Consider the following 22,077-nt stretch of genomic DNA (forward strand, 5'->3'; position numbering starts at 1 on the left):
GTCCACTGTGTTTTAAGAACGCCTGCCCCCTTTTTCCCCCCTCTCTCTTTTTTCTTTTTTTTTTACACAGACTCTTTTGCTTTCGTTTGCGCGCAGCTTCTCCCCCCCTCCCTCCCCCCTCACCCTCACCCTCACCCTCATGATTATTTGGTTTCCTCCTCTTCTTTTTCCACTTTCATCTAGACCCTCAACACAACCCCAAAACACCACACACACACACTTACACACACACACGCGTTCACAAACCCTCCCCCACAACCTCACCCCACCCTGGCATTTTGTGGGTTACCGGGAAGAGATTGGAATAGTGACACACACACACACACACACACACACACACACACACACACACACACACACACACACACACACACTCTCCCCTCCCTTTGCTGAGAATATGTTGCACACACACACACACATGCACACACACATTTTAAACCAGAGGAACAATGCAACATTCAAGCCGCTCCAGCAATAACATTACAGCTGTAGAGTTGGCTGTTTTTTCGCACCATCAGGGAAGTCATCAGAGCCGAGTGTGTTAAGTTCACAGTTTGGTCCCCGGAGGGAAGAAGAGGGGAGAGGAGGGAGGGAGGGGTGAGGAGGGGAGAGGACTGACAGATCACTCTGCTGAACGACTGCGAGGACGAGCGGCTGAAAACACCCCTGTTTAGAATAACAATGTAACCAGAGCCTTCCTGCAATTCTGCAGCACGGCCAGAGCACGGCGATGCACAAGTACACACACACATGCACACACACACACACACACACACACACACACCTAACTGGCTGCATGACAGGCGCGACCAATAGACAAAGAGTCGGCACGGTCATACGTCAGGAACGATTATCACTGACAGTAAAGTGGGAAGGTGGAACTACCCGGTGTGAGGCCACTTCACTGCTTTTCTGCAGAATGAATGCCTGAGTGTGTGTGGGTGTGCACTTGAAGTGTGTGTTTTCAGGTGACCATCAGCTGTGCAGTTTTTTCTCAGCCAAAATGAGAGAAGACGGCGTGTCGGCCCAGCAGCCGTCTGCACCAATGACACATCTGAGGGAGTGTGACCATCAAAGGCAGCAGCCCCCACTTCCTGCCAGCCGACCAGACATACACACACGTATACACACTCTTGATGGAGTGTGGGGATACGCCTGCCCCTCTGATCTTTCTATCTTCAATAACATTAGAGGATGTGCAGGAGGAGGAGGAGGGGGGGGCTGACTGACAGCAATATGTTAATATGGAACGTGGCAGATCACAGCTTCGCATAGAACAGAGGCGATCTGTAAGGTGGGGGATATTTAAAAAGAAGGAAGGAGTAAGATTAATGGAAGGCGTATTTAAGACTGCAAAAGTTTCTGTGGACGGCTACTGATGACAGCCAACCCCACAGGTCACAAGGGTCAAGTGGATGGAGATTATATCTGAGTGCGACCAGTTGCTGAGCAGATATTGGTGACAGTCTGTTAAGGATCTTTCTAGTTTCATTTATGACTAAATGGCCCTAAAAATCTCAAATTTTAGCAGTTTTTCTTTTTAAATGGAGCGACGCCTGCGGGCTAGTTCAGGCATGCAACTTGAGCTGCATTACTTTCACATGAGCATGCCTCATTTTCACAATCACCTCACAAAGTATCCTCTGAACAGCATCACACATCCAAATGATATACACATCAGTTCATTATCATCAATTTGAAGTTCCTGCAAATAGTACACATACTCTCACCATCATCATCTGTACTTTTACCGTGAGTCTGAATGTGTTGTTTTTGTTATTTGTCTCTGTCCACCTCTCTCCATCTGCATCTCCCACTATCCCTCTTTCCAACCCCGATACAGTCAAAGCAGATCTCTGTCTAACATATGTCTGGTTCAGCTCGGGGTTTCTGCCTATTAAAGGATGTTTGTCCTTGCCACTGTAACTTGTGAAATGCTGCAAATTGCTCTGCTCATGGTGGATTAAGATGAGATCAGACTGTCTAAAAACAAGTCTGGTTCTGCTTGAGGTTTCTGCCTGTTAAAGACAGTTTTCCATGCCACTATAACTTTGCTAAATACTGCAAAGTGCTCTGCTCATGCTGGATTTAAAATGAGATGAGACTGAGAGAAGACTGTCTAACATGAGTCTGGTTCAGCTCGAGGTTTCTGCCTGTTGAAGAAAGTTTTCCATGGCACTATAACTTTGCTAAATGCTGCAAAGTGCTCTGCTTGTTGTGGATTCAAATTAGAAGTAACTGAGATAAGACTGTCTAATATGAGTCTTGTTCTGATCAAGGTTTCTGCCTGTTAAAGGAACCTTGTACCTTCCATTATAACTTTGCTAAATGCTGCAAATTGCTCTGCTAATGGTGGATAAGGTTAGAGAAAAGACTGTCTAATATAAGTCTGGTTCTGCTCAAAATTTCTGCCTGTTAAAATTAAGTTTTTCTTTGCGCTTGTAACTTGCTAAATGCTGCAAAGTGCTCTGCTAATGGTGGATTAAGATGAGATAAGACTGTCTAACATGAGTCTGGTTCTGCTCCAGTTTTCTGCAGGTTAAAACAAAGTCTTCTGCTTGCCACTGTAACCTGCTAAATACTGCAAAGTGCTCTGCTCTTGGTGGATTCAGATGAGATAAGACTGAGTCCTGCCTTTCAGATGGGACTGGATCTTGTCCTGTCTTGATGTTGGGTCTTTCTTAATAATATAACAGAGAGTAAGGAGACCTGCTCTGTTTGTTAAAGAATAGAAGCGGAATAGAAGCTGCTCCAATGCAAATTTAACAAAAGATATCTCCACCAGTGGCGTTTTGGACTATGACAACTCAATACAGATCTAAAGTATGTTATAAATAAAGTAAATAAATGTGACAACAGCCAGCCTGTCTCTGGTTTTAATGATGCTTCCCTAAATCTTGACTGTTTTATTCTTTATGATTACACCAGATGCAGTTCATTAATCAGATGTAAGTTAATTAAAATTTGTGTTAAGTTCGTGGCAGCTCAGCTTGCAGCCTCTAAAGCAGCAACAAAGTGTGTGTGTGAGACGCTGATATCTAGAATGGATCTGTATTTCACCAGTTTTATCCTCTTTTATTTGGAAATAACCTTTAATTTAGCTTGTTATATGATTTTTGGATGTGAAACTCAAGAACTCGCCACTCATTTTCAAGTAAAAATCTAGAGATCTTTACACTCACTCTGAAATATTTCAAACATTTCTTAAGGACTAGTTGAGTATGTATTGATTCCTTTGAACAGAAGTGAGCAGATTCCTTGAAGGACTCCCTCTGTCAAGACTTGCATGTCACCCTTCAAGCAGCAGCCTGGTCTCACAATAACCGGCTTCTAAGTCCAGAGGATCGCAGGTCTCGATGGAGCAGGTATCAGGACAGAGAGGATGAGTTTTCGTGCAGCCACAGGCCTAGTGTGAACAAACAACTATACGCGCCTGACTCCAGCAGTCGACGTGCGTGTCGTTACATGTTTGGAGGGGGCGAGTAAACACTAATGAGAACAGAATGGCACAGCAGGCCCCCCCCAAAAAAACACACAAACACACACTTCCTCTTTCAGATGTAGAGCAGCTAGACTCGGGGTGTAAACCAGCTTTGAAGGCTACATCTGTTCGCCCCTCAGCAGAGCCACAACCACACCTTAGACACCCGTTTATTACGACACAACCTGCTGCGCAAAGTACTTACAAAGGATTATTTATTTATTGTCAGTCCTTGTTTAATATTAATTCTCCTCATGTTTATTTATCTGCTTTCTCTTATTTGTTTTCTTTGATTTCTCAACACAAGTGGAGTGCAGTCATACAGACCATTGTAATAAGTCATGACACTCACAAGTACAGGTTGATATATTTTCAAACCAAACTGCTCTTTGAGTAATATTCAGGGTATTTCTCTGCATAATAAGTCAGAGTCTAAATAAGATGATGATCCTTGACACCATTTCGGTTCTATGTTTACAGGCAATAAACCCTCAGTTCATGTTTTCCCTTTGAAGCATAAAAATACGTTTTATTTCAAATCCACAGAACGCTCCTCTCTCTCCTGCCGCCCGACTTCTTACAGCTCTGACCTTTAGCACAGTGAGACATCAAGAGCAGGCGGTCACGCTCTGGAGGACCCAACAAATGGCCCCGAACCTCCTCACAGTCCGTGTGGATTTAGCGTTGAGAGGGAGCCCTCTTCTTTAACAGGCCTAATTATACTGTAAGCGCCCTTTTCCTGTGAGCGCTGAAACTCTGCTGCTGAGAGGACGCTAGATGTTAGAGGCTTGTTAAATCCCCCTAAAGCACTTAAAGGGATTTTAAGAAAGCGAATGGTGGAGTGAGCCAACCTGCCGTTAGGAGACGAGGCTTCGGCTGACCACATTAAGACCAGAGGTTCAGGGGTCTGTTTCAGATGCTGGACTTGGGTCAAGCAGAGGGGTTCAGCTCAGGGGTAGACAGACCCTGGGTAATACCAGATAACTTTCGTAGTAGATTTTTATTACGTTGAACTTTTTCATTCTGAACCACTCTCTTGTGGTGAATTACAATTATTTTACTACCCACATGTTTTTCTCTGATATATTTAATAGTATAAAAAAATGTTTGGTTTAAGGACGATGATGGTTACCAAAAAGGTCAATGGACCTCTCTTTAAAGACCTACTATTTGAGCTAATAACTACCGTGGTATTAAACCAACATGTTCTGTGTGCTCTTTTTTCTGTGGAGTGAAAATACAATTTTAATTTTTTTTGCCAAAACATGAATATTCTGCCAAATGATGACATGAATCTTTAATTAAAGTACGGGAGTAGAGAGGTCTCAATAATGGAAACTGTAGTGATACCGAAAATCCCAAAATCCAAAACTATGATTGGCTGTTTACCTTGTCAGAGGTGGGGTTTCTATTAAAATCTATTATTTGGGATGAGTTAAAAGGCTGATAGTAGATTTCTTTATTAGTGCCCTCAAATGTGACTTTGAAAAAACATCTTGTCCTTAAAGAATTAAGCTTAGAAGATTTAAGCCCTTTTGTCATGTTTTTTAAGTCAAAAGGAATGTAATAACTGTTTAATATTTTAATGAAAGTAGGTTGTGAAGACAGAAAGGGTAAATGTTATTTATTTGTAAATGCATTGGCCATCCCTGCCTATGTGAGAGCCTCAGTTGGGCCACCCCGGTCAAAAAGTTCTGGACACGCCCCTGCAAGCCACAGCAGCAAAACTACATTAACCACCAATAATATCATCACCCTACTCAAGTGTATCCACTTATTAGCTCACACTTACTTTGCACAGACATTTTACCAGGAGTGTGGCAGGACAGATTACGGATAAAGTTAGGCAGACAGAAAAATTTGGTGGTTTGGGTTCACACATGCAGCCCGCCTGGTTAATTTCAGGAAATGTTCAAAAGTGAAGTGGAAGTGTGAAGGGGACAGTCATATTGGGGCAAGGAGATATCCCAAAGCGGTTAATCTCAAGTCATTTAAACTGAAATTTAACTTCTGACAGAGCAACTATTCTAAGGGTAAGAAAACACTCCCAGAATCTGTGGCTAAAAAATGTCAAATTTGTTTGCTGAGTGTGGCTAAAGTGAGCAGAGTTAGCAGCGCCATCCTTCTGTTCTTCCTGTATGTCAACATACAACTGCTTGTGTATTGCTCCTGTTGAGTTAAACAGACACAGACTACATATAACTTTGGCCATTTTATAGATCAAAACACTGCCAAGCTGCGCCATGCTACAGTACAGGATGCCATCTGCCATCTGTGCTTGTTTACATCCAGGTAGTAGTGCATTATAGCATCATGGAAATAGCCATTTAGTGGAGCTACAGCCCCGGCTAGTGGCGGGTGGCTGCGTTACAGCTTAGACACAGCACATGGCTTGCGTTTTGGGCCTACAGTAATACAAATACAAATCATTTGTCTCACTGACCGGTATTTCTGGAGCCGACTAACGACGATAAAGACATTTAATCACACCCCTCCCTAATTGGGACCTCTTGAGCAGAGACGGTATTCGGCACCACCACACAAAAACTGGTCTTGCTGCACCCAGAAATTTATTCTTGAAGCTTTTTGTTTAATGTATAAATGCAATCTGACTTCAAACAGAACGAAACAGGCTTACTCAGCAGGTTTGAGCAAAGTTTCTTGCAGCCAGCCAGAGAAAAAAAACAAAGTCAGGCCAAGACGAGTTAGAAAGCATGTTGCCTTCTTGATATAAGGGCAGTTAGGACTTTCCTGGACTGTTCTCTGTCTTTTTGTTGACATACACACAACTCACTAATGACTGGAGGGATGCATTTTGGGATTTTTACTTGTTTATGTCAACCATAAAGACAATCTAGGGGGAAAACTCAACAGCTTTACCGAACATTCAGCATCCTTCGAGGCATCAATCCCATTTCCTGCTCTCTTTTTTGTGCACATGGATGATAATGCAAGAGTAAGACGGATAATCTGCAGCTGGCTGGACCCTCTTGGTGTGAGCAGAGGTAGAGAAAAGAGGGAAAGAAAGTAGTAGTTTTGTAGTATCTGGTGACACAATTCTAATTTCCCCATTGTGAATATTTATTTAGGAGGCCCAGGTTTATCCGCTGAGAGGCACCTGCCATGGCAGCAGCAGCCAGGGTAAATACCCCCCCTAGGCATGTATGTAGAAATACACACATATGTACACAAGAGCCCCCCACCCCCTCAGCAGTGGTCCAGATAACAACCCTGAATCAACACTGGCTCTCTGCTTTTGTTTTCTCTGCCTCCCCTCCTCTTTGTCCCTCCCACGTTCCAATCCCTGCAGAACCACAAGGACCCGGTCTGAAAAGCTGTAGGGATGAGGGACGGAAAGATGGTAAAGGAGCGAGAGAGAGAGAGAGAGAGAGAGAGAGAGAGAGAGAGAGAGAAAAGAAAAGAAAAGAAAAGAAGGAGGGCTAAATTACAGCATGGGAATGCAAATGAGAGTATTTTATTTAGGGGAAGCCACGGAGGGCGAGCAGGCTTTATTTTCCAAGCAGGAACAGCCCCCCTGTGGCCTCTGGATCAGTTGCAGCAACAGTGAAAGGAAAGAAAAGCGAAACACTCTCACTCTGCATTTTTACTCAGGGAGGAATAAAAGAAGATATATAACAAGTATGAAAAAGCCACAACTCTGGGAGGCTGGTGCAGCTATAAAATAAAATGATATTTTGCAATGCTTTCACGCCACCAACACTACATCACTGCTCCCTCTATCCCTCACTCCCTCCTTTAAGTTGCTGAAATATAGGCACAAATCCCCGCCTGACCAAACACACCACCGCCACCACCTCCCCCATCTGGAAAAACAGAGCGTGTGTGAGAGGGAAAGGGACGAGGATGGAGGAAGCGGCCTGAGCCAGCTGCAGGTGGTCTCCAGATGTGGGGGACTCAGGGGACAGGCCACTCTGGCGCTGTTAAGGGGCGACTCAAATCTCCCTCCTTCCCCTCTTTTTTCCTTCCATCGCTCCTCCTCCTCCCTCGGTGACAGAAGCCATCTGGCCTGGCAGAGAGAAGCGAGGCGCAGCAGAGAGTCCCACCCTCCCGAGTGTGGCCCCTGCGTACCACTCAGCAGAGTGCACGAGTAAATAAAATGCATGCACACACATTATCCCCCCCCACCTCGAAAGCTGTCACATGGCTATTAACCCATAGAAGCAGCAGCCCAGCTGTGCTCCATTACAATAAATACAGCGGGGTCACGAGGTCTTGTCAGCCAGGAGTCAGGCATCAGACACTATGAGGTGTCCGCTTACAGCCTTTTAAGGCTCACTTTGCTGAAGAGTTACAGTCATTTTCATCATCGCAACCCCCCCACCCGAATGTCTTCTTCTCCCTATGGAAACAAACTCCCACCCACTTAAATATTCAACTCCCTACACATTGGCAGATGATATTTCACACTTCCTCTGGCAGGACAGACTCATTGTAACCCCAAAGTCAAAGTAACTGGAGTCAGTATTGTCGTCATATGATATGTCACCTAGAACACCTGAAACTTGCAACTATGCTATGCATTTATCTAGAGTATGAGGGCTTCTAGTTATTATAAGGGTTGTTACAGTATCTGTTTGAGTACCAGGGATATACTGATACTGGTACCAATATCTGCATCAATACTAGTATCAATACTAGTATCTGTATCAAGGCCAGTATTGGTACTGGTACCAGTATCTGTATTAAAAGCACTATTAATATCAGAATTATTATCTGTATCAGTGACAGTATTGGTACTAGCACCAATATCTGTACTGACACCACTATCAATAGTACCTGTATCAGTGCCAGTATTGGTACTGGTACCAGTATCTGTACTGATACCACTGTCAATATCAGTACCAGGGTCTGTATCAATCCCAGGGTTGATACTCATACCAGTATCTGTTTTGATATCAGTATGAATATTAGTACCAGTATCTGTATCAGTGCCAGTATTGGTGCCAGTACCAATATCTGTGTTTATACAAATATCACTTCTAGTACCAGTATCTATATCAGTCCCAGGGTTGATACTGGTACTAGTATTTATATCAGTGCCAGGGTTGATACCTGTACAGGTATCTGTATTGATACCAGTATCAATATTAGTATCAGTATCGGTATTGGGACCAGTATTAGCATCAGTATCAGTATCAGTATCAGTATCGTCTTCGTACAAATATCACATATGGTATCTGGTGTTGGTGAATGCTTTCACCAACTAATGCCCTATTTGGATAACATAATTGACACCCTATAATAAGCTTATACCAAAGTCCAGGTATCACAGTCAGCCTCAGTGAAGAAATATCCCAATCAGCCATTATATTATGACTTCCTGCCTAATAGACTTCAGAGGTCCACCAGACCATTGTAGGTGTGCTGTGGTATCTGGCACCAAGATGTTAGCAGTAGATCCTTTAAGCCTAAGATCGGAACTGAAATTTGTTTTCCAGCACATCCCACGGATGCTTTGGGAATTTGGTGGCCAAGCCAACACCATGAGCTTGAAGCTCTGTTCCTCCTGGCCACCTTCTTCCATTCATCCGTGGTCCAGATCTGATGCTCATGTGCTTTTTGGAGGTGCTTTCAATAGTGGACAGGGGTCAGCATTGGCACCCCTACCAGTCGGAGCCCCAACAAACTGCAATGCACCCTTTTTTTCAGATCCAACATTAGCTTTTTTTTAGAAATTTGAGCTCCAGCTCCTCTGTTGGATTGGACCACCCGGGCCAAACCACAAGCGCTGCAGTTTTGGTGATGCTCCAGCTCAGTCTGGTCATCACAATTTGGCCCTTGTCAAAGTCTCTAGCATCCTTACGCTTGCTCATTTCCTCTGCTTATAACACATCATCTGCTAAGGCAAAATGTTAACGTGATGCTTAGCATATCTCACCCTCTGACAGGTACTGAGGTAATCTGTGTCATTAATTTCAACCAACAGGACTCAAAGACAGCTGATCTGGTATTCGCGGATCTTTAAGCTGTTTATGTATGCATGCATTCTTACAAAAGCGTTGGTTTAATTACCTGCAAGTAACACAATGCTCTCAAATAAGCAAAACAGTTCCACTCACATTGTTTCCAACAAGACAAAGAAAGAGACTTTCTTAATACCTCGGAAAACAAAATAGCCTCCCTCTGCAGTTGTCACTCATTACGATATGTTGAGAATACTTTTGGAAAAGGTTAGTCAGTTAAACCCCTGGCTGCTTCCTGCAGGCACATGTGCTCTTGCACACCTTGGGAATACTCTTAAAAGGATTCCTGAGTAATTGTCTATGCTGCAGTAGAAACTGGGAATGGAGGAAAATGGACTGTAAAGACTGAAAGGGTACGGCGAGAGCAGTGGGAACATAATGGCCAATGAGGGCGACGTGGGGTTAATGCAGCGCTGTTCTCTTGGATATTATTGAGCAAATAAAACACTGTGTCCTATTAGCATGTGGAACATAGCAAGCAGGGGAGGAGGAATCACCCCTTGAGTAGTTTTTATGTATTTATTTATTCATTATCTTAGCATTTGCTCTCCGGCGAACTGAGGACTTTTTAAGTCTTTGTCCTGCAGAGAAGCAGTCGTCAGCTAGCTTGTTACACAAATAAAGACACTAATGACGCAGAGATATTCTGATGTGACGAAAATGTCTTTGGGATGTAGTAAAACAACACAAGAGCTCCGGAGCTAGAAGCATTTTTCCCCTCATCCTCCCTGCCTGTTTTATATGTTCTCACATGGGAGACGTTCAGAGAGTCCCCGCTGTGTTTGCTGGCTGCTGAGCTGAGTGAATGGCACCCAGTAGCATTGATTTGCAGCGCGGGCCGCAGATCAAACCGCAGGACAAAAGACTAGGCATGAGGACAATGGAGGAACACAGTGGGCCGCGAGGGAAACGAATGACAACCGGTCGATCGGGACGACCACAAACAACCACAGTCACACACGTTCCAGGAAGGAACAGGCCTCACAACATGCGACGAGGGAGGGCGGCGAATCAGCTGTGGATACAGGAGAGAAAAATGTCCAGAGGAACGCAGGTTACTGTTCTGCTTCTTTTATTTCTATTCTTTTCATCACCCCTCTTCCTCAACCGTCCTCTTCTCTATACTCCTTTCCCCTCCAACCCCTCCTCCCTGGCAGCAGACCATGAAGAAAGTAAATATGTGCACGAGGTAAAGCAATCGGTTAACCTTTGAAATACCCTGGCAATGAGATCCGCCGCTCTTTACTCTTTTCAGCCACACAGAAAAAGAAGAAGGAGGAAAAAAAACACACACACAAGGTTGGCCACCACTTCAGAGGGGATATTCAATATCCATGAGCTTTTTCATTTCACACTGATGAATAATTCAGGGTGACCTGCCCACCACTGAGAGGGAGAGAGAGACACATAAAAAAGGGGGGAGGGAGAGACACAAAAAAAGAAGGACCAGGGAGGTGTGCAGAGGTAGTTGTCTGATTTAGTGGATGCAGCTGTTGCTGTTAGACGTGCACAAAAACCAATCTCCTCCCCAGCTGCCATGGAGAGCGGAATAATACGCGGCAGAACTGACAACGGATAATTGGGGAGATTATATCAAAGTGCTGCCATTCTTACAGCTAGCAAGCGGCGGGCACTATCGTTGCTACCCTGTAAACAAAACAGACCTGGACAGGGAGGCTGGGAGAATAAACATGACAATGTGATCCCTAGAAATAGCTGGGAGATTCCTCTCACCAATCATAACATCACAAGAAGATGGCACATACACTCAAGGTCTGGGGCACTTAAACACACACACACACACTCTCATAACTAGCCATTAGTGTGTAGCAGTGATCTTTAGGCATGTGGGGATCAGGCCGGGGCAAACGTGGAGGAAGTTGGATTCTAATCAGCTGACTTTGCGTCACAGTGACACTTTCCTACTCTTCAACTTGACGGATGCTTCCCTCACTTTGCATTCTACTGACTCTTAGCAGTGTTTCTTTTTTTTGCCATTTCAAAACTAATATGGAAAATATTGACTCTCCAAATATCAGTTAAAACATCAAAAGATCTCTGAAGTGCTACAAAAAACAAATATATGAGCTGAAAATGAAAACAACTCACTGGACTTCCCAATTCCCAAAAGATGGGTTGAGTAAAATGGTAAAAGCAGAATTTGATGGTTTGCAAATCATTTAAAACCTTACATTTAATTGAAAATATTGCAAAGACAACGTATCAAACATTAAAACCCAATATTTTTTTTTTTAAGGGAAAAAAATGTTTCTCATTTTAAGTTTGATGCCAGCAAAAAGTTTTAAAAAAAGGTGGAATAGGGACATTTTCTTTGTGGTGTGGTTGTTGACTCTGAACTGAATGCAGATTAGATATCTATATGTGAAGTTTGGGGAGAGGGCATCTAACAGTGGTATGATGGACATCTTGTTAACTCGCCCAAAATGTCTTGTTAATACTGATATTTTGTTATTCTCATTATTTGTGCATTATTTTTTATTGTCTATACGGTATTTTTCTTCTCTGTTTGTTGTTTTGTCTATTTGTCTGTTTGTTTTTTATTATTTTTCATGCCGGTCAAACTCACACATTTTATCGTTCTTTATTATTTTATTTTTTTTAACTCTTCGGCCTGGCACTATTTGTTCCTGTATCTTGTGGATATGTGCTGTTGAAAATTTAAACTCCAATAAAATGCATCTCCCAGTCAATGAGGTTAGTCTGCAACAGGTTAGCAAAATGACTGGGTATAAAAATGGGCAATCCAGAGAGGCTGAGTATCTCAGAAGTAAAAATGGGAAGACTTTCACTGACTCTTTAAAAGACTGGATGAGGAAGTGGTTCAGCAATTTCAAAATTATGTTCCCCAGCGTAACATTACATCTTCATCGACAGTACTTAAAATCATTCAAAGATTCAGAGAAATCCCTGTAAAAAATGGACCAGGCATAAAACCAAGACTGGATGGCTGTGATCTTCGGGCCTTTAAAAACGGACATTGGGGCGCCGTTGGCTAAGCGTTCTAAGCGTGCGCCACATATACAGAGGCCATAGCCCTCGTTGCAGAGGTCGTAGGTTCGATTCCAACCTCAACCATTTACTGCAGGTCCTCCCCCACTCTCCACTCCCCAAATTTCCTGTCTCTCCTCAGCTGTCCTGTCCGATAAAGGCGCAAGTGCCCCAAAAACATATCTTTAAAAAAAACAAAAAAAAACGGACATGACTCTGTAGTGGAGGTCACTGCATGGGCTCAAAATCACTTTGAATACACGGTCTTTGAACAAAGTTTGTCGCTGCATCCACAAATGCAGGTTCTACGTGTTCTATGTAGAGCAGAAACCATATATGAACATGATCCAGAAATGTTTATCAACATTTGATATGTTGTCTTTGCAATATTTTGAATCAAATATAGGCTTTCAGTGGCGCTGGTGGCCTAGCGGTCTAAGCGCCCCACATACAGAGGCTACAGTCCTCGTCGCTGGGGTCGCCCGTTCAATTCCCGGCCTGTCTACCATTTCCTGCATGTCTTCCCTCACTCTCTACTCCCCACATTTCCTTTCTCTCTTCAGCAGTCCTATAAAAAAAAAGAAAGGCAAAAAGCCCCAAAAATATAACTTAAAAAAAAAAAAAGGCTTTAAATGATTTGCAAACAATCAACATTTCAGACAGCGCCCTAACTTTTTTGGGGAAATGAGGTTCGTAATGCTCCCAGTCAGAACACATACTTTAGTTTTTACCTCTTGTGTGTCTTTATTCACACCAGTATCTTGGCCCACAAAGACAAAACAGTTCTTATGTATGACATTTTTTTCTCTTCCTGGAATCAAAATAAATTGTTGACGCAGTAGAATCCCTTCAAGGTGAGTAAGACCCCTCCACTTACCGCGGTCCTGCTCACCCAGTTGGGATTATATTTTGCATTAACACTCACATTATCCCTCACATATGACCTAGCTAGCAATTTTGGATTGTTATTGTATTTGTGTGTGAAAATTCTCACGCTCAACACAACTGGCTGCTCAAAAAACTAATCAATATCTGCTACAAGACTCCCCCGTGATTTATGTTTTTAAAAATAGCCCTTCAATATGTGGAAGAGAAAACTGCACTCCAATTTCCATTTTAATGGAAACTTTGAGTACCAACCCCATACTCATTTTTAATTTGCTCCCCTCGCTCTCATTCAAAACGGATGTTCAGAAACTCACTTTTTAATGATTCCAAACTGCTGAAAATGTTTTCCCATACATGAATCATAAATAAAATCAGATTTGAAAGAGTTTAAATTCATCTGATTAAAAAACAGATTCAAAGTGATGCAAACTCCAAAGAATTTCAGTGGACTCATGTACTGTAACAGCAGCAGTCTTACAGTCAATGGAAGAAAAACAAAGACCTAAGGTCCACTTTTGGACCATGACATTTCTGACCCTAGAGTGGAGGTCAGCTGCTACTATCGCGCACGCTAACAAACACACACTGAAACACTCAAGCTGTCACAAGCAGGAGGAGACCAGCTGTTCCTCATTCGCTTAAAGGCCCTGTTCCCTCCATGGGTTGGCGGGCTTTGCAGAACCATTAATCCCTCTGTGAACACAACCAATGGTTTGGAAAGATCAACCATGAGAAAGCAGCGAGGGAGAGGAGAGGAGAGGAAAAGAGAGTGGGGCTCCACAACACTTTTTTCTTTCACTTGTTTTTTTTTTTCTGGGAAGAAAAAATAAAAAACAAGTACTGCAGTGGAAAAATAGATTTTCCTGGCCATATTTCCCCAGAGACACAAACAATACAGAGGCCGAGCGGAGATGGAGCAGCAGATAGTTCATGTAACATTTACCAGCTTCTCGGGAAACTGGAGACACATTGACAGATAAGCCTGAATGGCTCAGGTTTATACTGTGCAGCAGGAAAATGTAACTATTGTTTTGAATTTGCACTTACACCGGAAAATTATATTCAAAGTTAAGCTATTACGATGATGATTAAATGCTCTATTTCAACTTTGATTTGAAAGGATCAGCTTCAGAATAAAATGCCAAATCAGCTAAATTTGATTATTATCACACAAGAGCATTTTTAACCCCACTACTACATCGCACAGCTACTTTCCAGATAATAACCCCTGACCGCTGCCATGTGATCTGAAACCTCTTGTCTGTCTCCACTCATTCATATCAGAGGGATTAAAGGGGATGACACACACTCCCACTCACACGTGATGCCTGAATAGTAGCATCCACACACACAAAACACACAACACACACACACATGAACATACAGATCCATGCTTACACGCACATAAACACACAGATGGCTAGTAGGATTTCACTCCTCTAATTCTCAGCCTATTCCTAGACAGGTAACGTAAGCCTTTAGCCCTCCACAATAAGAGCCTTTAACCCATTACTGCATCAATAACAACAAGTGAGGACAGGGTCAGTGTGCAGCGAGGTCAGGGAGAAGAAGAACAGGGGGATGTTTTACTCCAGGACTTAGATGTGGAGATAAAACAATGTCTGTGTTTATCCACATATGATAAACTTCTTGAGAACTGCTGAAAGTTCACCAGAGATGACTCAAAAGTAGAACAACCAATGGCAGAATCACTGAATTTACAGCACTTCGTGGCCTTTTTGCAGAGGTAGAAGACCGAGGATTTCATCAGCTACTTTGTCCATGTATGATGTGATCTCTACACACATTCACCGTCAGTGACATGAGTTTTACAACACACATAAAGACTTCTGATGCTAGTCTAATGAGTGTGCTTGGTTTGACAACCCACTCAGGTGGATGAAGACTTAGACATGAAAAAGACATCACTGCATGCACAGGAGTGTGCCAATTATTAATCATTACTTAAGTTAGAATCGTTGGGTAGAGAATATTAATATAAATATGAATCTATGCTCTCACGTCTGACCCTCATGTGTGCATAAACCACATGTTTTTAAATACAAATGTATACAAATAATGATCAGTAGCAAGACCATTTTTCGTATTTTAATATTTCATATTAAAAAATAAGAGTGGAGTCTACTCTGGAAAAATATTGTGTGGTGTTCATCACACAGCCAGTTACAACTGGAAGTTTTCTCCACAGTCTGCTTGGCTGCAAGGACATTTTATTATGATAAAAACAAGTTAAGGGAACAAGTTGAAGATTAAAGAAGAATAAGTGTTAAAAATAAATGCTAATCTGATTAAAAAAGTAACTAATAATTGGGGTGCTGATGGCCTAGCAGTCTAAGCGCCGCACGTATAGAGGCTTTAATCCCCGTCGTAGAGGTTCGCCGGTTCGACTCCCGGCCGGTCGACCGTCCACTCCATGTCTTCCCCCATTCTCAACTCCTCACCCTTCCTGTCTCTCTTCAGCAGTCCTATCTAATAAAGGCAAAAAAGCCCCAAAATTTGTAAAAGAAAATAAAAAAAGTAACTAATATAAAGTTTAGAGCGGTCAACAAGAAATGGTTTGGTTTACTGCAGGAGTGAAGTCCAAAAAGGGGAATACCACTTATCGCCACAGTTGTCGCCAAAGAGATCAACGCAAATATCTGAAAGATTGCTGCTTTATCATATGTTTAAAGCTCCTGTAAGGAGTTTTTAGCCAGTGACGAAATAGACTGAGATCAATATTGGTGCCTCTATATGACCTACAAAAGCAAACAAGACGATAAGGAAGCAGAGTGATCATTTCTTTAAAGTGATTCAATATGCCTGGCCCCCCCACGGTGAGGTAGGTGTCAGATGAGGTGATAGCTAAAACAGCCTTTGTTTACATTTTCTATGACTAAGATTCACAATGAGTGATACATCTAACTCTCAAAAGATTTTTCGTGTACAGGACAAAATCAGAAAATGTGTACCGTTTGTCCACAGGGGGCGCAAAAGTCGGCGCAAACAGTTCCTCGCAGGAGCTTTAAAATCATCATAACAGATATTTAATTAGTAGTCAAAGCCTGATGTCGGAAATCTATGACCTGCTGTCATTCCTGAACTGAAGATATTTCCACGTGTTGCTAGTTTAAGGTTACTTTTTGTCTTCACTCTCAAGTTCTGCAAAGGAAACACAGGATCAGTTTGACGGAGGGTCAGGTGACTTGCCCGTAAAGGTCACGCTCTGTACTCTTTGGCCACAGGAACTCTTTGTTGTCTTGTCGGAATCATTATCATACTTTCTGTCTGCACTAAATATGCACTGCAAGTCCAAAAGGAAGAAAGAGACAAATAAAGGAAACTTAAGGTCATGTCCCCATGTCCTGCTGTCACATTCAGCTGGCCTGTGATGAAGACAAACACTTCCTGCTGCTGAGTGAGGGACATCTGTGGCAGGATAGTGGGAGGGGGAGGCAGCAGCATTGTGTGTCTTCCACCAACCCACACACGTCCATATATCATGCGACAGAAATACTTTGGGAGCTCTTCGTTTGAACTTCACAACCTCTATACATACGGTGAGAAATCAGAGCAAGGGAAACAGACGCTAACTTGTTTCTAGAACACCCACACAAAATAACGTAGTGTCCTCACACAAAATTTAAGGCCTCACTGACACACAGGGAATGTTTTCCTCCCGATAAGCTAGAGGAAAACAGGCAAGAGTGTACTCTGAAATCAATGTCAGACACCTGAACAAAGTAGTTTAGCCAAGGACAGCTGAGAGCACATTAGGCATGCATCCTCGTGGATGTCCTTCCAAACACAGGCTGGGAAATTAAAATCCCATTCAGGCCCCCCACGGGAGCAATGCACTAGAAGGTTACATAACTGTCAGCGGCAACACTGATGGCTTCCTGTCAGAAAGGGAGGAAAAAGGGGTCTGCCAGGAATGAGTGGATACAAGCAGAGAAAGCAGACTTAAACAGGTGAGCTGACATTTCCAATATGGCTTCAAGGAAGCAGTTGCCAAGTTCTTGTCACTCTCCTTCCTCGAAGCCCTGCCCCCAACACTTCATCTCCTAATTCTCCAGCCCAGAAAAGCACAGCTGAAGATGTTCCCAGGATTATCTCCACAAGGAAACCACGTGCCGGTATTTGTAAGCAACATGCAAGCCTCCATCTTGGTCAATCTACCGAGCACGCATACAACAATCACACCCCTAATGATTGGGTTGGCTACTCTGCCTCACGTGACACTGAAGTTCGGTTTACCCACCTGTGCTGCTCTGTGGGATGCCACTGACGGACAACTCCATGGCCAATGCGAGTGCTGCACGGCGCTCTCTGGAAGGGAACTGTTGCAACTAAGCTCGACTCAACCGTTTAATGCCATTATTAACAGTACTTACAGCTTTAGCCAACCAAGAAAGCGCCTGGTGGAGAGGACTCCACGTACAGGGCCCTCCCACCAGCTCCTTTTAAATGAAAATTTCAAGGAGTTACTCATTTCCCCACCGCTCACATCTTTTCTTTCAAAAATCTACTGTGAGAATAAATAAGATTTCAACTCCATAAAAATGTGGATGTTTCAGTCAGAGGCTGTGTGTAAATTTACACTTTGATGTAAGATGATAAGAGAAGGCTGGTTTGTGTTAGAAGAACAACCGATTTATTCAGTGGGTGCAAAAGGAATGATGTGTCAACTTTTCATCAATATGCATGTTTGAACATAAAACACCATGCATGTAATAAGAGAGGCTCTTCACTGGTGTGCTCGAGCCTTTGCACAAAAATGAGAAGCAATCTCTTGAGATGTTCAGAGAGCGAGCGAGCGAGCGAGATGGAAAGAGACTTAGAGTAATGTTTTCATTAAGTGCTCCACGACATCTTATTTTTTTCACTCGATTTCCTCCTGCTCCAAACTGAAAATGGCTGCTGAAATAAAAAAGAGAGTAACAAGTGCACAAAATAAATGCACAACACTGCAGGCACGGCTCCACTCTTTCCCTTTCCTTTAACGTGAAGATTATCTATCTCTGATTACCAGCGAAAACCTAGGTTGCCTAGCAACACACAATTAAGAAGTATGCTTTACGATCGGCAGCGAGGGCCATTATCAGATGAAGTTACTGAAGCAACAAATGTCAGCTACATGCAAATGAGTTTGTTGTGCTAAAAGTGTACCCCCTTCTAAATGCTCCCTCCCCCTCCTCTGGATCTTGCACCTCGCTGCAAATTTCTTTGACAACACATGAAGAGAGGCCACTTCATAAAAGTCATTACTCTATAACAAGCAGAGCAGCACAGAGAAGCAGGCAAGATGCACTGTTACCCGACTACAATGACGTTTAGAGGATTTAAGTCTTCTTTAAGCTCATCAGCAGGGGAACGTATCAACTTATCACGGCAGAACCAAGGTGTCTATGTGTAGAAATGATGCCTTTCTAAAGAGTCCTCTGTTACAGCTGAACATAAAAATCTACAGCAGTATTTTTTATTAAACTCATATAAAGCAAACAAGTTGAAAAAGGCCACTTAAACCGTAAGCTAATTAAAGTTAACCACACTAAATATATTAAAAGAAAAGTCTTGTTAAAAAAGTAGAAACTGCATCATAAAAAAAGCAAAATGTGGTAGCAAGAATTTCAAAAGCATAACCTTTCTTCCATTGCTGTGACTCTTCTACATGTAAATCTATTTCTAAGCAGCACCAATCACAGCTAATCCAACACTGTGAAACTCCTAGTGACCTTGACTTGGAGAAGTTTAGAAAACTGGTAAATAAATGGATTGAAAACTTTTACCAATGCTAGAACACAACCAGAATTTCAAAGTGACAACAGGGTGTCTATAAAAAAAGAAACAACAGCTACCTATTATAGTCTCTACGCACAAACATCCAATTAGGGTAATTGGATTTGACGCAGTTAAGCCCCTGATTAGGAGAGAGTACAGTGTAAAATAGAATGACAGCCACTCTGAATCAAGTAAATAACTTTTACAGACTAATGATGATATGGAAATTTGTGCTTTTGAGAGTCTTGTCAAAAGAAGAGCTGTAGGAGTGTACAGCCATGCTGAATTGCTATGCCATTTTCTGTTAAAATTCCATTACATGAACAAACAAACTTTAACAAAAAAAGCAAGGTGAAGCTACAAAATAACTCCCACTGAAGCTGAAAAACGACTGACAACAAACCTCAGTGAAAGACACACAGAAATAGGTTGACCTTAATAACTACTGCTGGTGCTGCTGTTGAGAAATATTTCATCTCGATGATGAGACAGGATCCCCTCTGGCAAATGACACAACCATGTTGCAATTCATGTATAAACAGTTGAATATTTAAAAGAAAAAACTCTCGGAGCTAAGCTGCTTAACTTGTCAGATGCATCTTACATGCTACTCCTCCATTCAAAAGGGCTGTCAGAGTGATTTTTTTTGTAGTATGGCAAAAGTATTTATCACATTCTGAAATAAAACTCAATATTCATCTAATCTCTAGCTAAGCAGAATCAGGAAGAATAAAACTTATACTAATAGCTTAGGCGAAAACAAAGCAGCTACAAGGACAACAGGGAAGAAGTTTAGAAGAAATTAGTAAGGAATTTGGGAGACGGCATTACTTGTGTCAGGCGTGGTGGTCATGGTTGAAACTATGACGGGTGGACCAGTGCGACGTCCAACCATCTTGTTGTTGTTAAGGCTTTGCACTTGGAGAGTGGCTGCAGAAGTTGCCGCAACGATGGTACTCTCAGGGGCAGCACTGATCCCCTTCCGGAGAAGTTGGGGGCTGTGAAGTGGACTCGCAGCTGCTACTGGTGATGCCGGGGGAAGGTTGGGGGCTCTCTTCATCAGCTCCATGGGGGAGTAGGAGCCAGAGAAGGTTTTAGGTGCTGCTCCAGGGGTTCCCGGAGTTGGTGGAGGCTGTTGTCCAAGAGCAGACATCGCAAGACCAGTGTGGGCATTGTACCCCATGCAGAGGGGTCTTGCTTGAGTCATAGCACTGCTGTATCCTCCGGGACTGACTGGAAAAGCTCCAGTCGCCAGGGAACGTGCTCCTGGGTAGGTGGTGGTCTCCAAAAGGTGTTGGGAAGGAGCGCTGCTGGGTCTTCTGCCAAGGAACTCTCCCATTCTTGGGGATACAGTCTGGATGGTGGTGGGAGGTTGCTGCATCAGGCCGGGGTCCATGGTCAAACCCTGGGGCTGCATGTAGAGGTCGTTGCGGTGGGTGAAGCTGTTGGATCGGGCACGTGTGGCTGGACCGCCTGTCTTACAACCAAGTACAACTCGAGACAGAATTCGGGCCTGGGCCAAATTAGGGGCCACAGCACGGACATCGTGTTCTTCCATCATTCCAAGTGTCGGAGTGGAATCAAAGCCATGTTGCAGCAGGAGAGTGATGGTACTCTCAGCCATGCCTTCAGCTCGCAGAAAAGACAAGAAAGCAGGGTCCACCATCCTCTTGGGGTCTGCAGCGCTTGGATGATGAGGAGGCATACCAGGAGGCATTCCAGCTGTGGCAGCTATCATTGCTGAGCTGGGGTCATAATTTGGGTCATAAGGTAGCCGCTGGGAAGCTACAGCTCCGTAAGCTCGAGGGGGAAATCCGTCCATTCCCAGAGAAGCTGGATCCACCGCTGAACTGGTGGCAGCTGGCAGGTGGGTGTCCAGAGACAAGTTGTTGATATTGTTATAAACTTGGCGAGAGAGAGCCGAGGGCTCAGCGGCGTAAATAGGTAGAGGGGGCTGAACCCCGTAGTGTGCAGGAGACGGAGAGCGGCCACCAATACGCTGGACGTCTGGGATCATCTTAGATGCCAGAGTTTCCCTGTACAAACGGCTCAGCTCAAGAACGGGAGGGGGAGGAGGGGGCGGAGGAGGAGGGGGAGGAGGAGGTGGAGGGGGCGGAGGTGCAGGGGTAGGTGTAGAAGCGGAAGCTAGCACGGAAGGTGTGGCCCTTCCTTGTCCTTGATCCCAGGTAGGCCTCACCCCCCCAGCGCTGGGCCCATAATGCGAGGCTGATCTGCTGCGCAGGTGTTGGTTATCCCTATAAAACCCTGACTCTTCAGGTGCCACACCACATAGGGTAGCGTTTGCCAGGTAGTAATCCTGAGGTGGTGCAGAAGCCCTGCCTGCCATCACTTGTTCAAGGTAGAGGCTATTGCTCAGATCAGGCGCAGAGTTCTTCTTCAGTATGTCTTGGAAATGCTGGTCCTGCAGGATCTGACTGTAGAGGGATCCTGGATCCAGTTTCCCACCAAGATTTGGTTGATGGTGATACCAACCTCCACAGTCTCCCACTGGAAAAGAATTCCTACGCCCTGCAATGGTGCCACAGTAGTGACAGCGACTTGCTGCTCTGTCGTTCTGGCCCTCTGTCCATTCAGGACCACGCAGGCCCAGAGAGCCTCCAAAATGCGACTGCTCACTTGAGTTAGGCATCAGTGAAGACAACAGAGTGAAGAGCTATAAAGGCGGAAAATAGAGCCTGGTATAGTGTTTCAACTCTCCTGTTACACTGACCCCCAATCAAGAGGGAGGAGTGAAGAGGAGAGGAGAAAAGGTGAGGTATGAGGTACCCTTTTACCTGATCTGCAGCTGTAGATCCCCCCTCCCCTCACTCTTAACTCCATGCTATCATGTAGCTCCCTGCTGGCGGCCTATCTAAATAATTCAGCCCTGGAAACATTAGAAATCCACGAGGACAGAGGCACATTATGACAAAC

The 22,077-nt window shown here is 43.7% G+C and overlaps 1 protein-coding gene across 1 annotated transcript in view; it reads right to left on the bottom strand.

The window, feature by feature from the left end:
• ctbp2l (C-terminal binding protein 2, like) overlaps positions 1–21,793 on the bottom strand; it is a 67,198-nt gene extending 45,405 nt beyond the window's left edge. The window contains exon 1 of the mRNA XM_034708329.1: positions 19,975–21,793. Within this exon, the coding sequence (XP_034564220.1) occupies positions 19,975–21,793 (1,819 nt within the window). The remainder of the gene's footprint in view (positions 1–19,974) is intronic.
• Positions 21,794–22,077: the final 284 nt, after the last annotated feature.

This window comes from Notolabrus celidotus, chromosome 18 (genome assembly GCF_009762535.1).
Source record: "Notolabrus celidotus isolate fNotCel1 chromosome 18, fNotCel1.pri, whole genome shotgun sequence".
Taxonomy (NCBI): domain Eukaryota; kingdom Metazoa; phylum Chordata; class Actinopteri; order Labriformes; family Labridae; genus Notolabrus; species Notolabrus celidotus.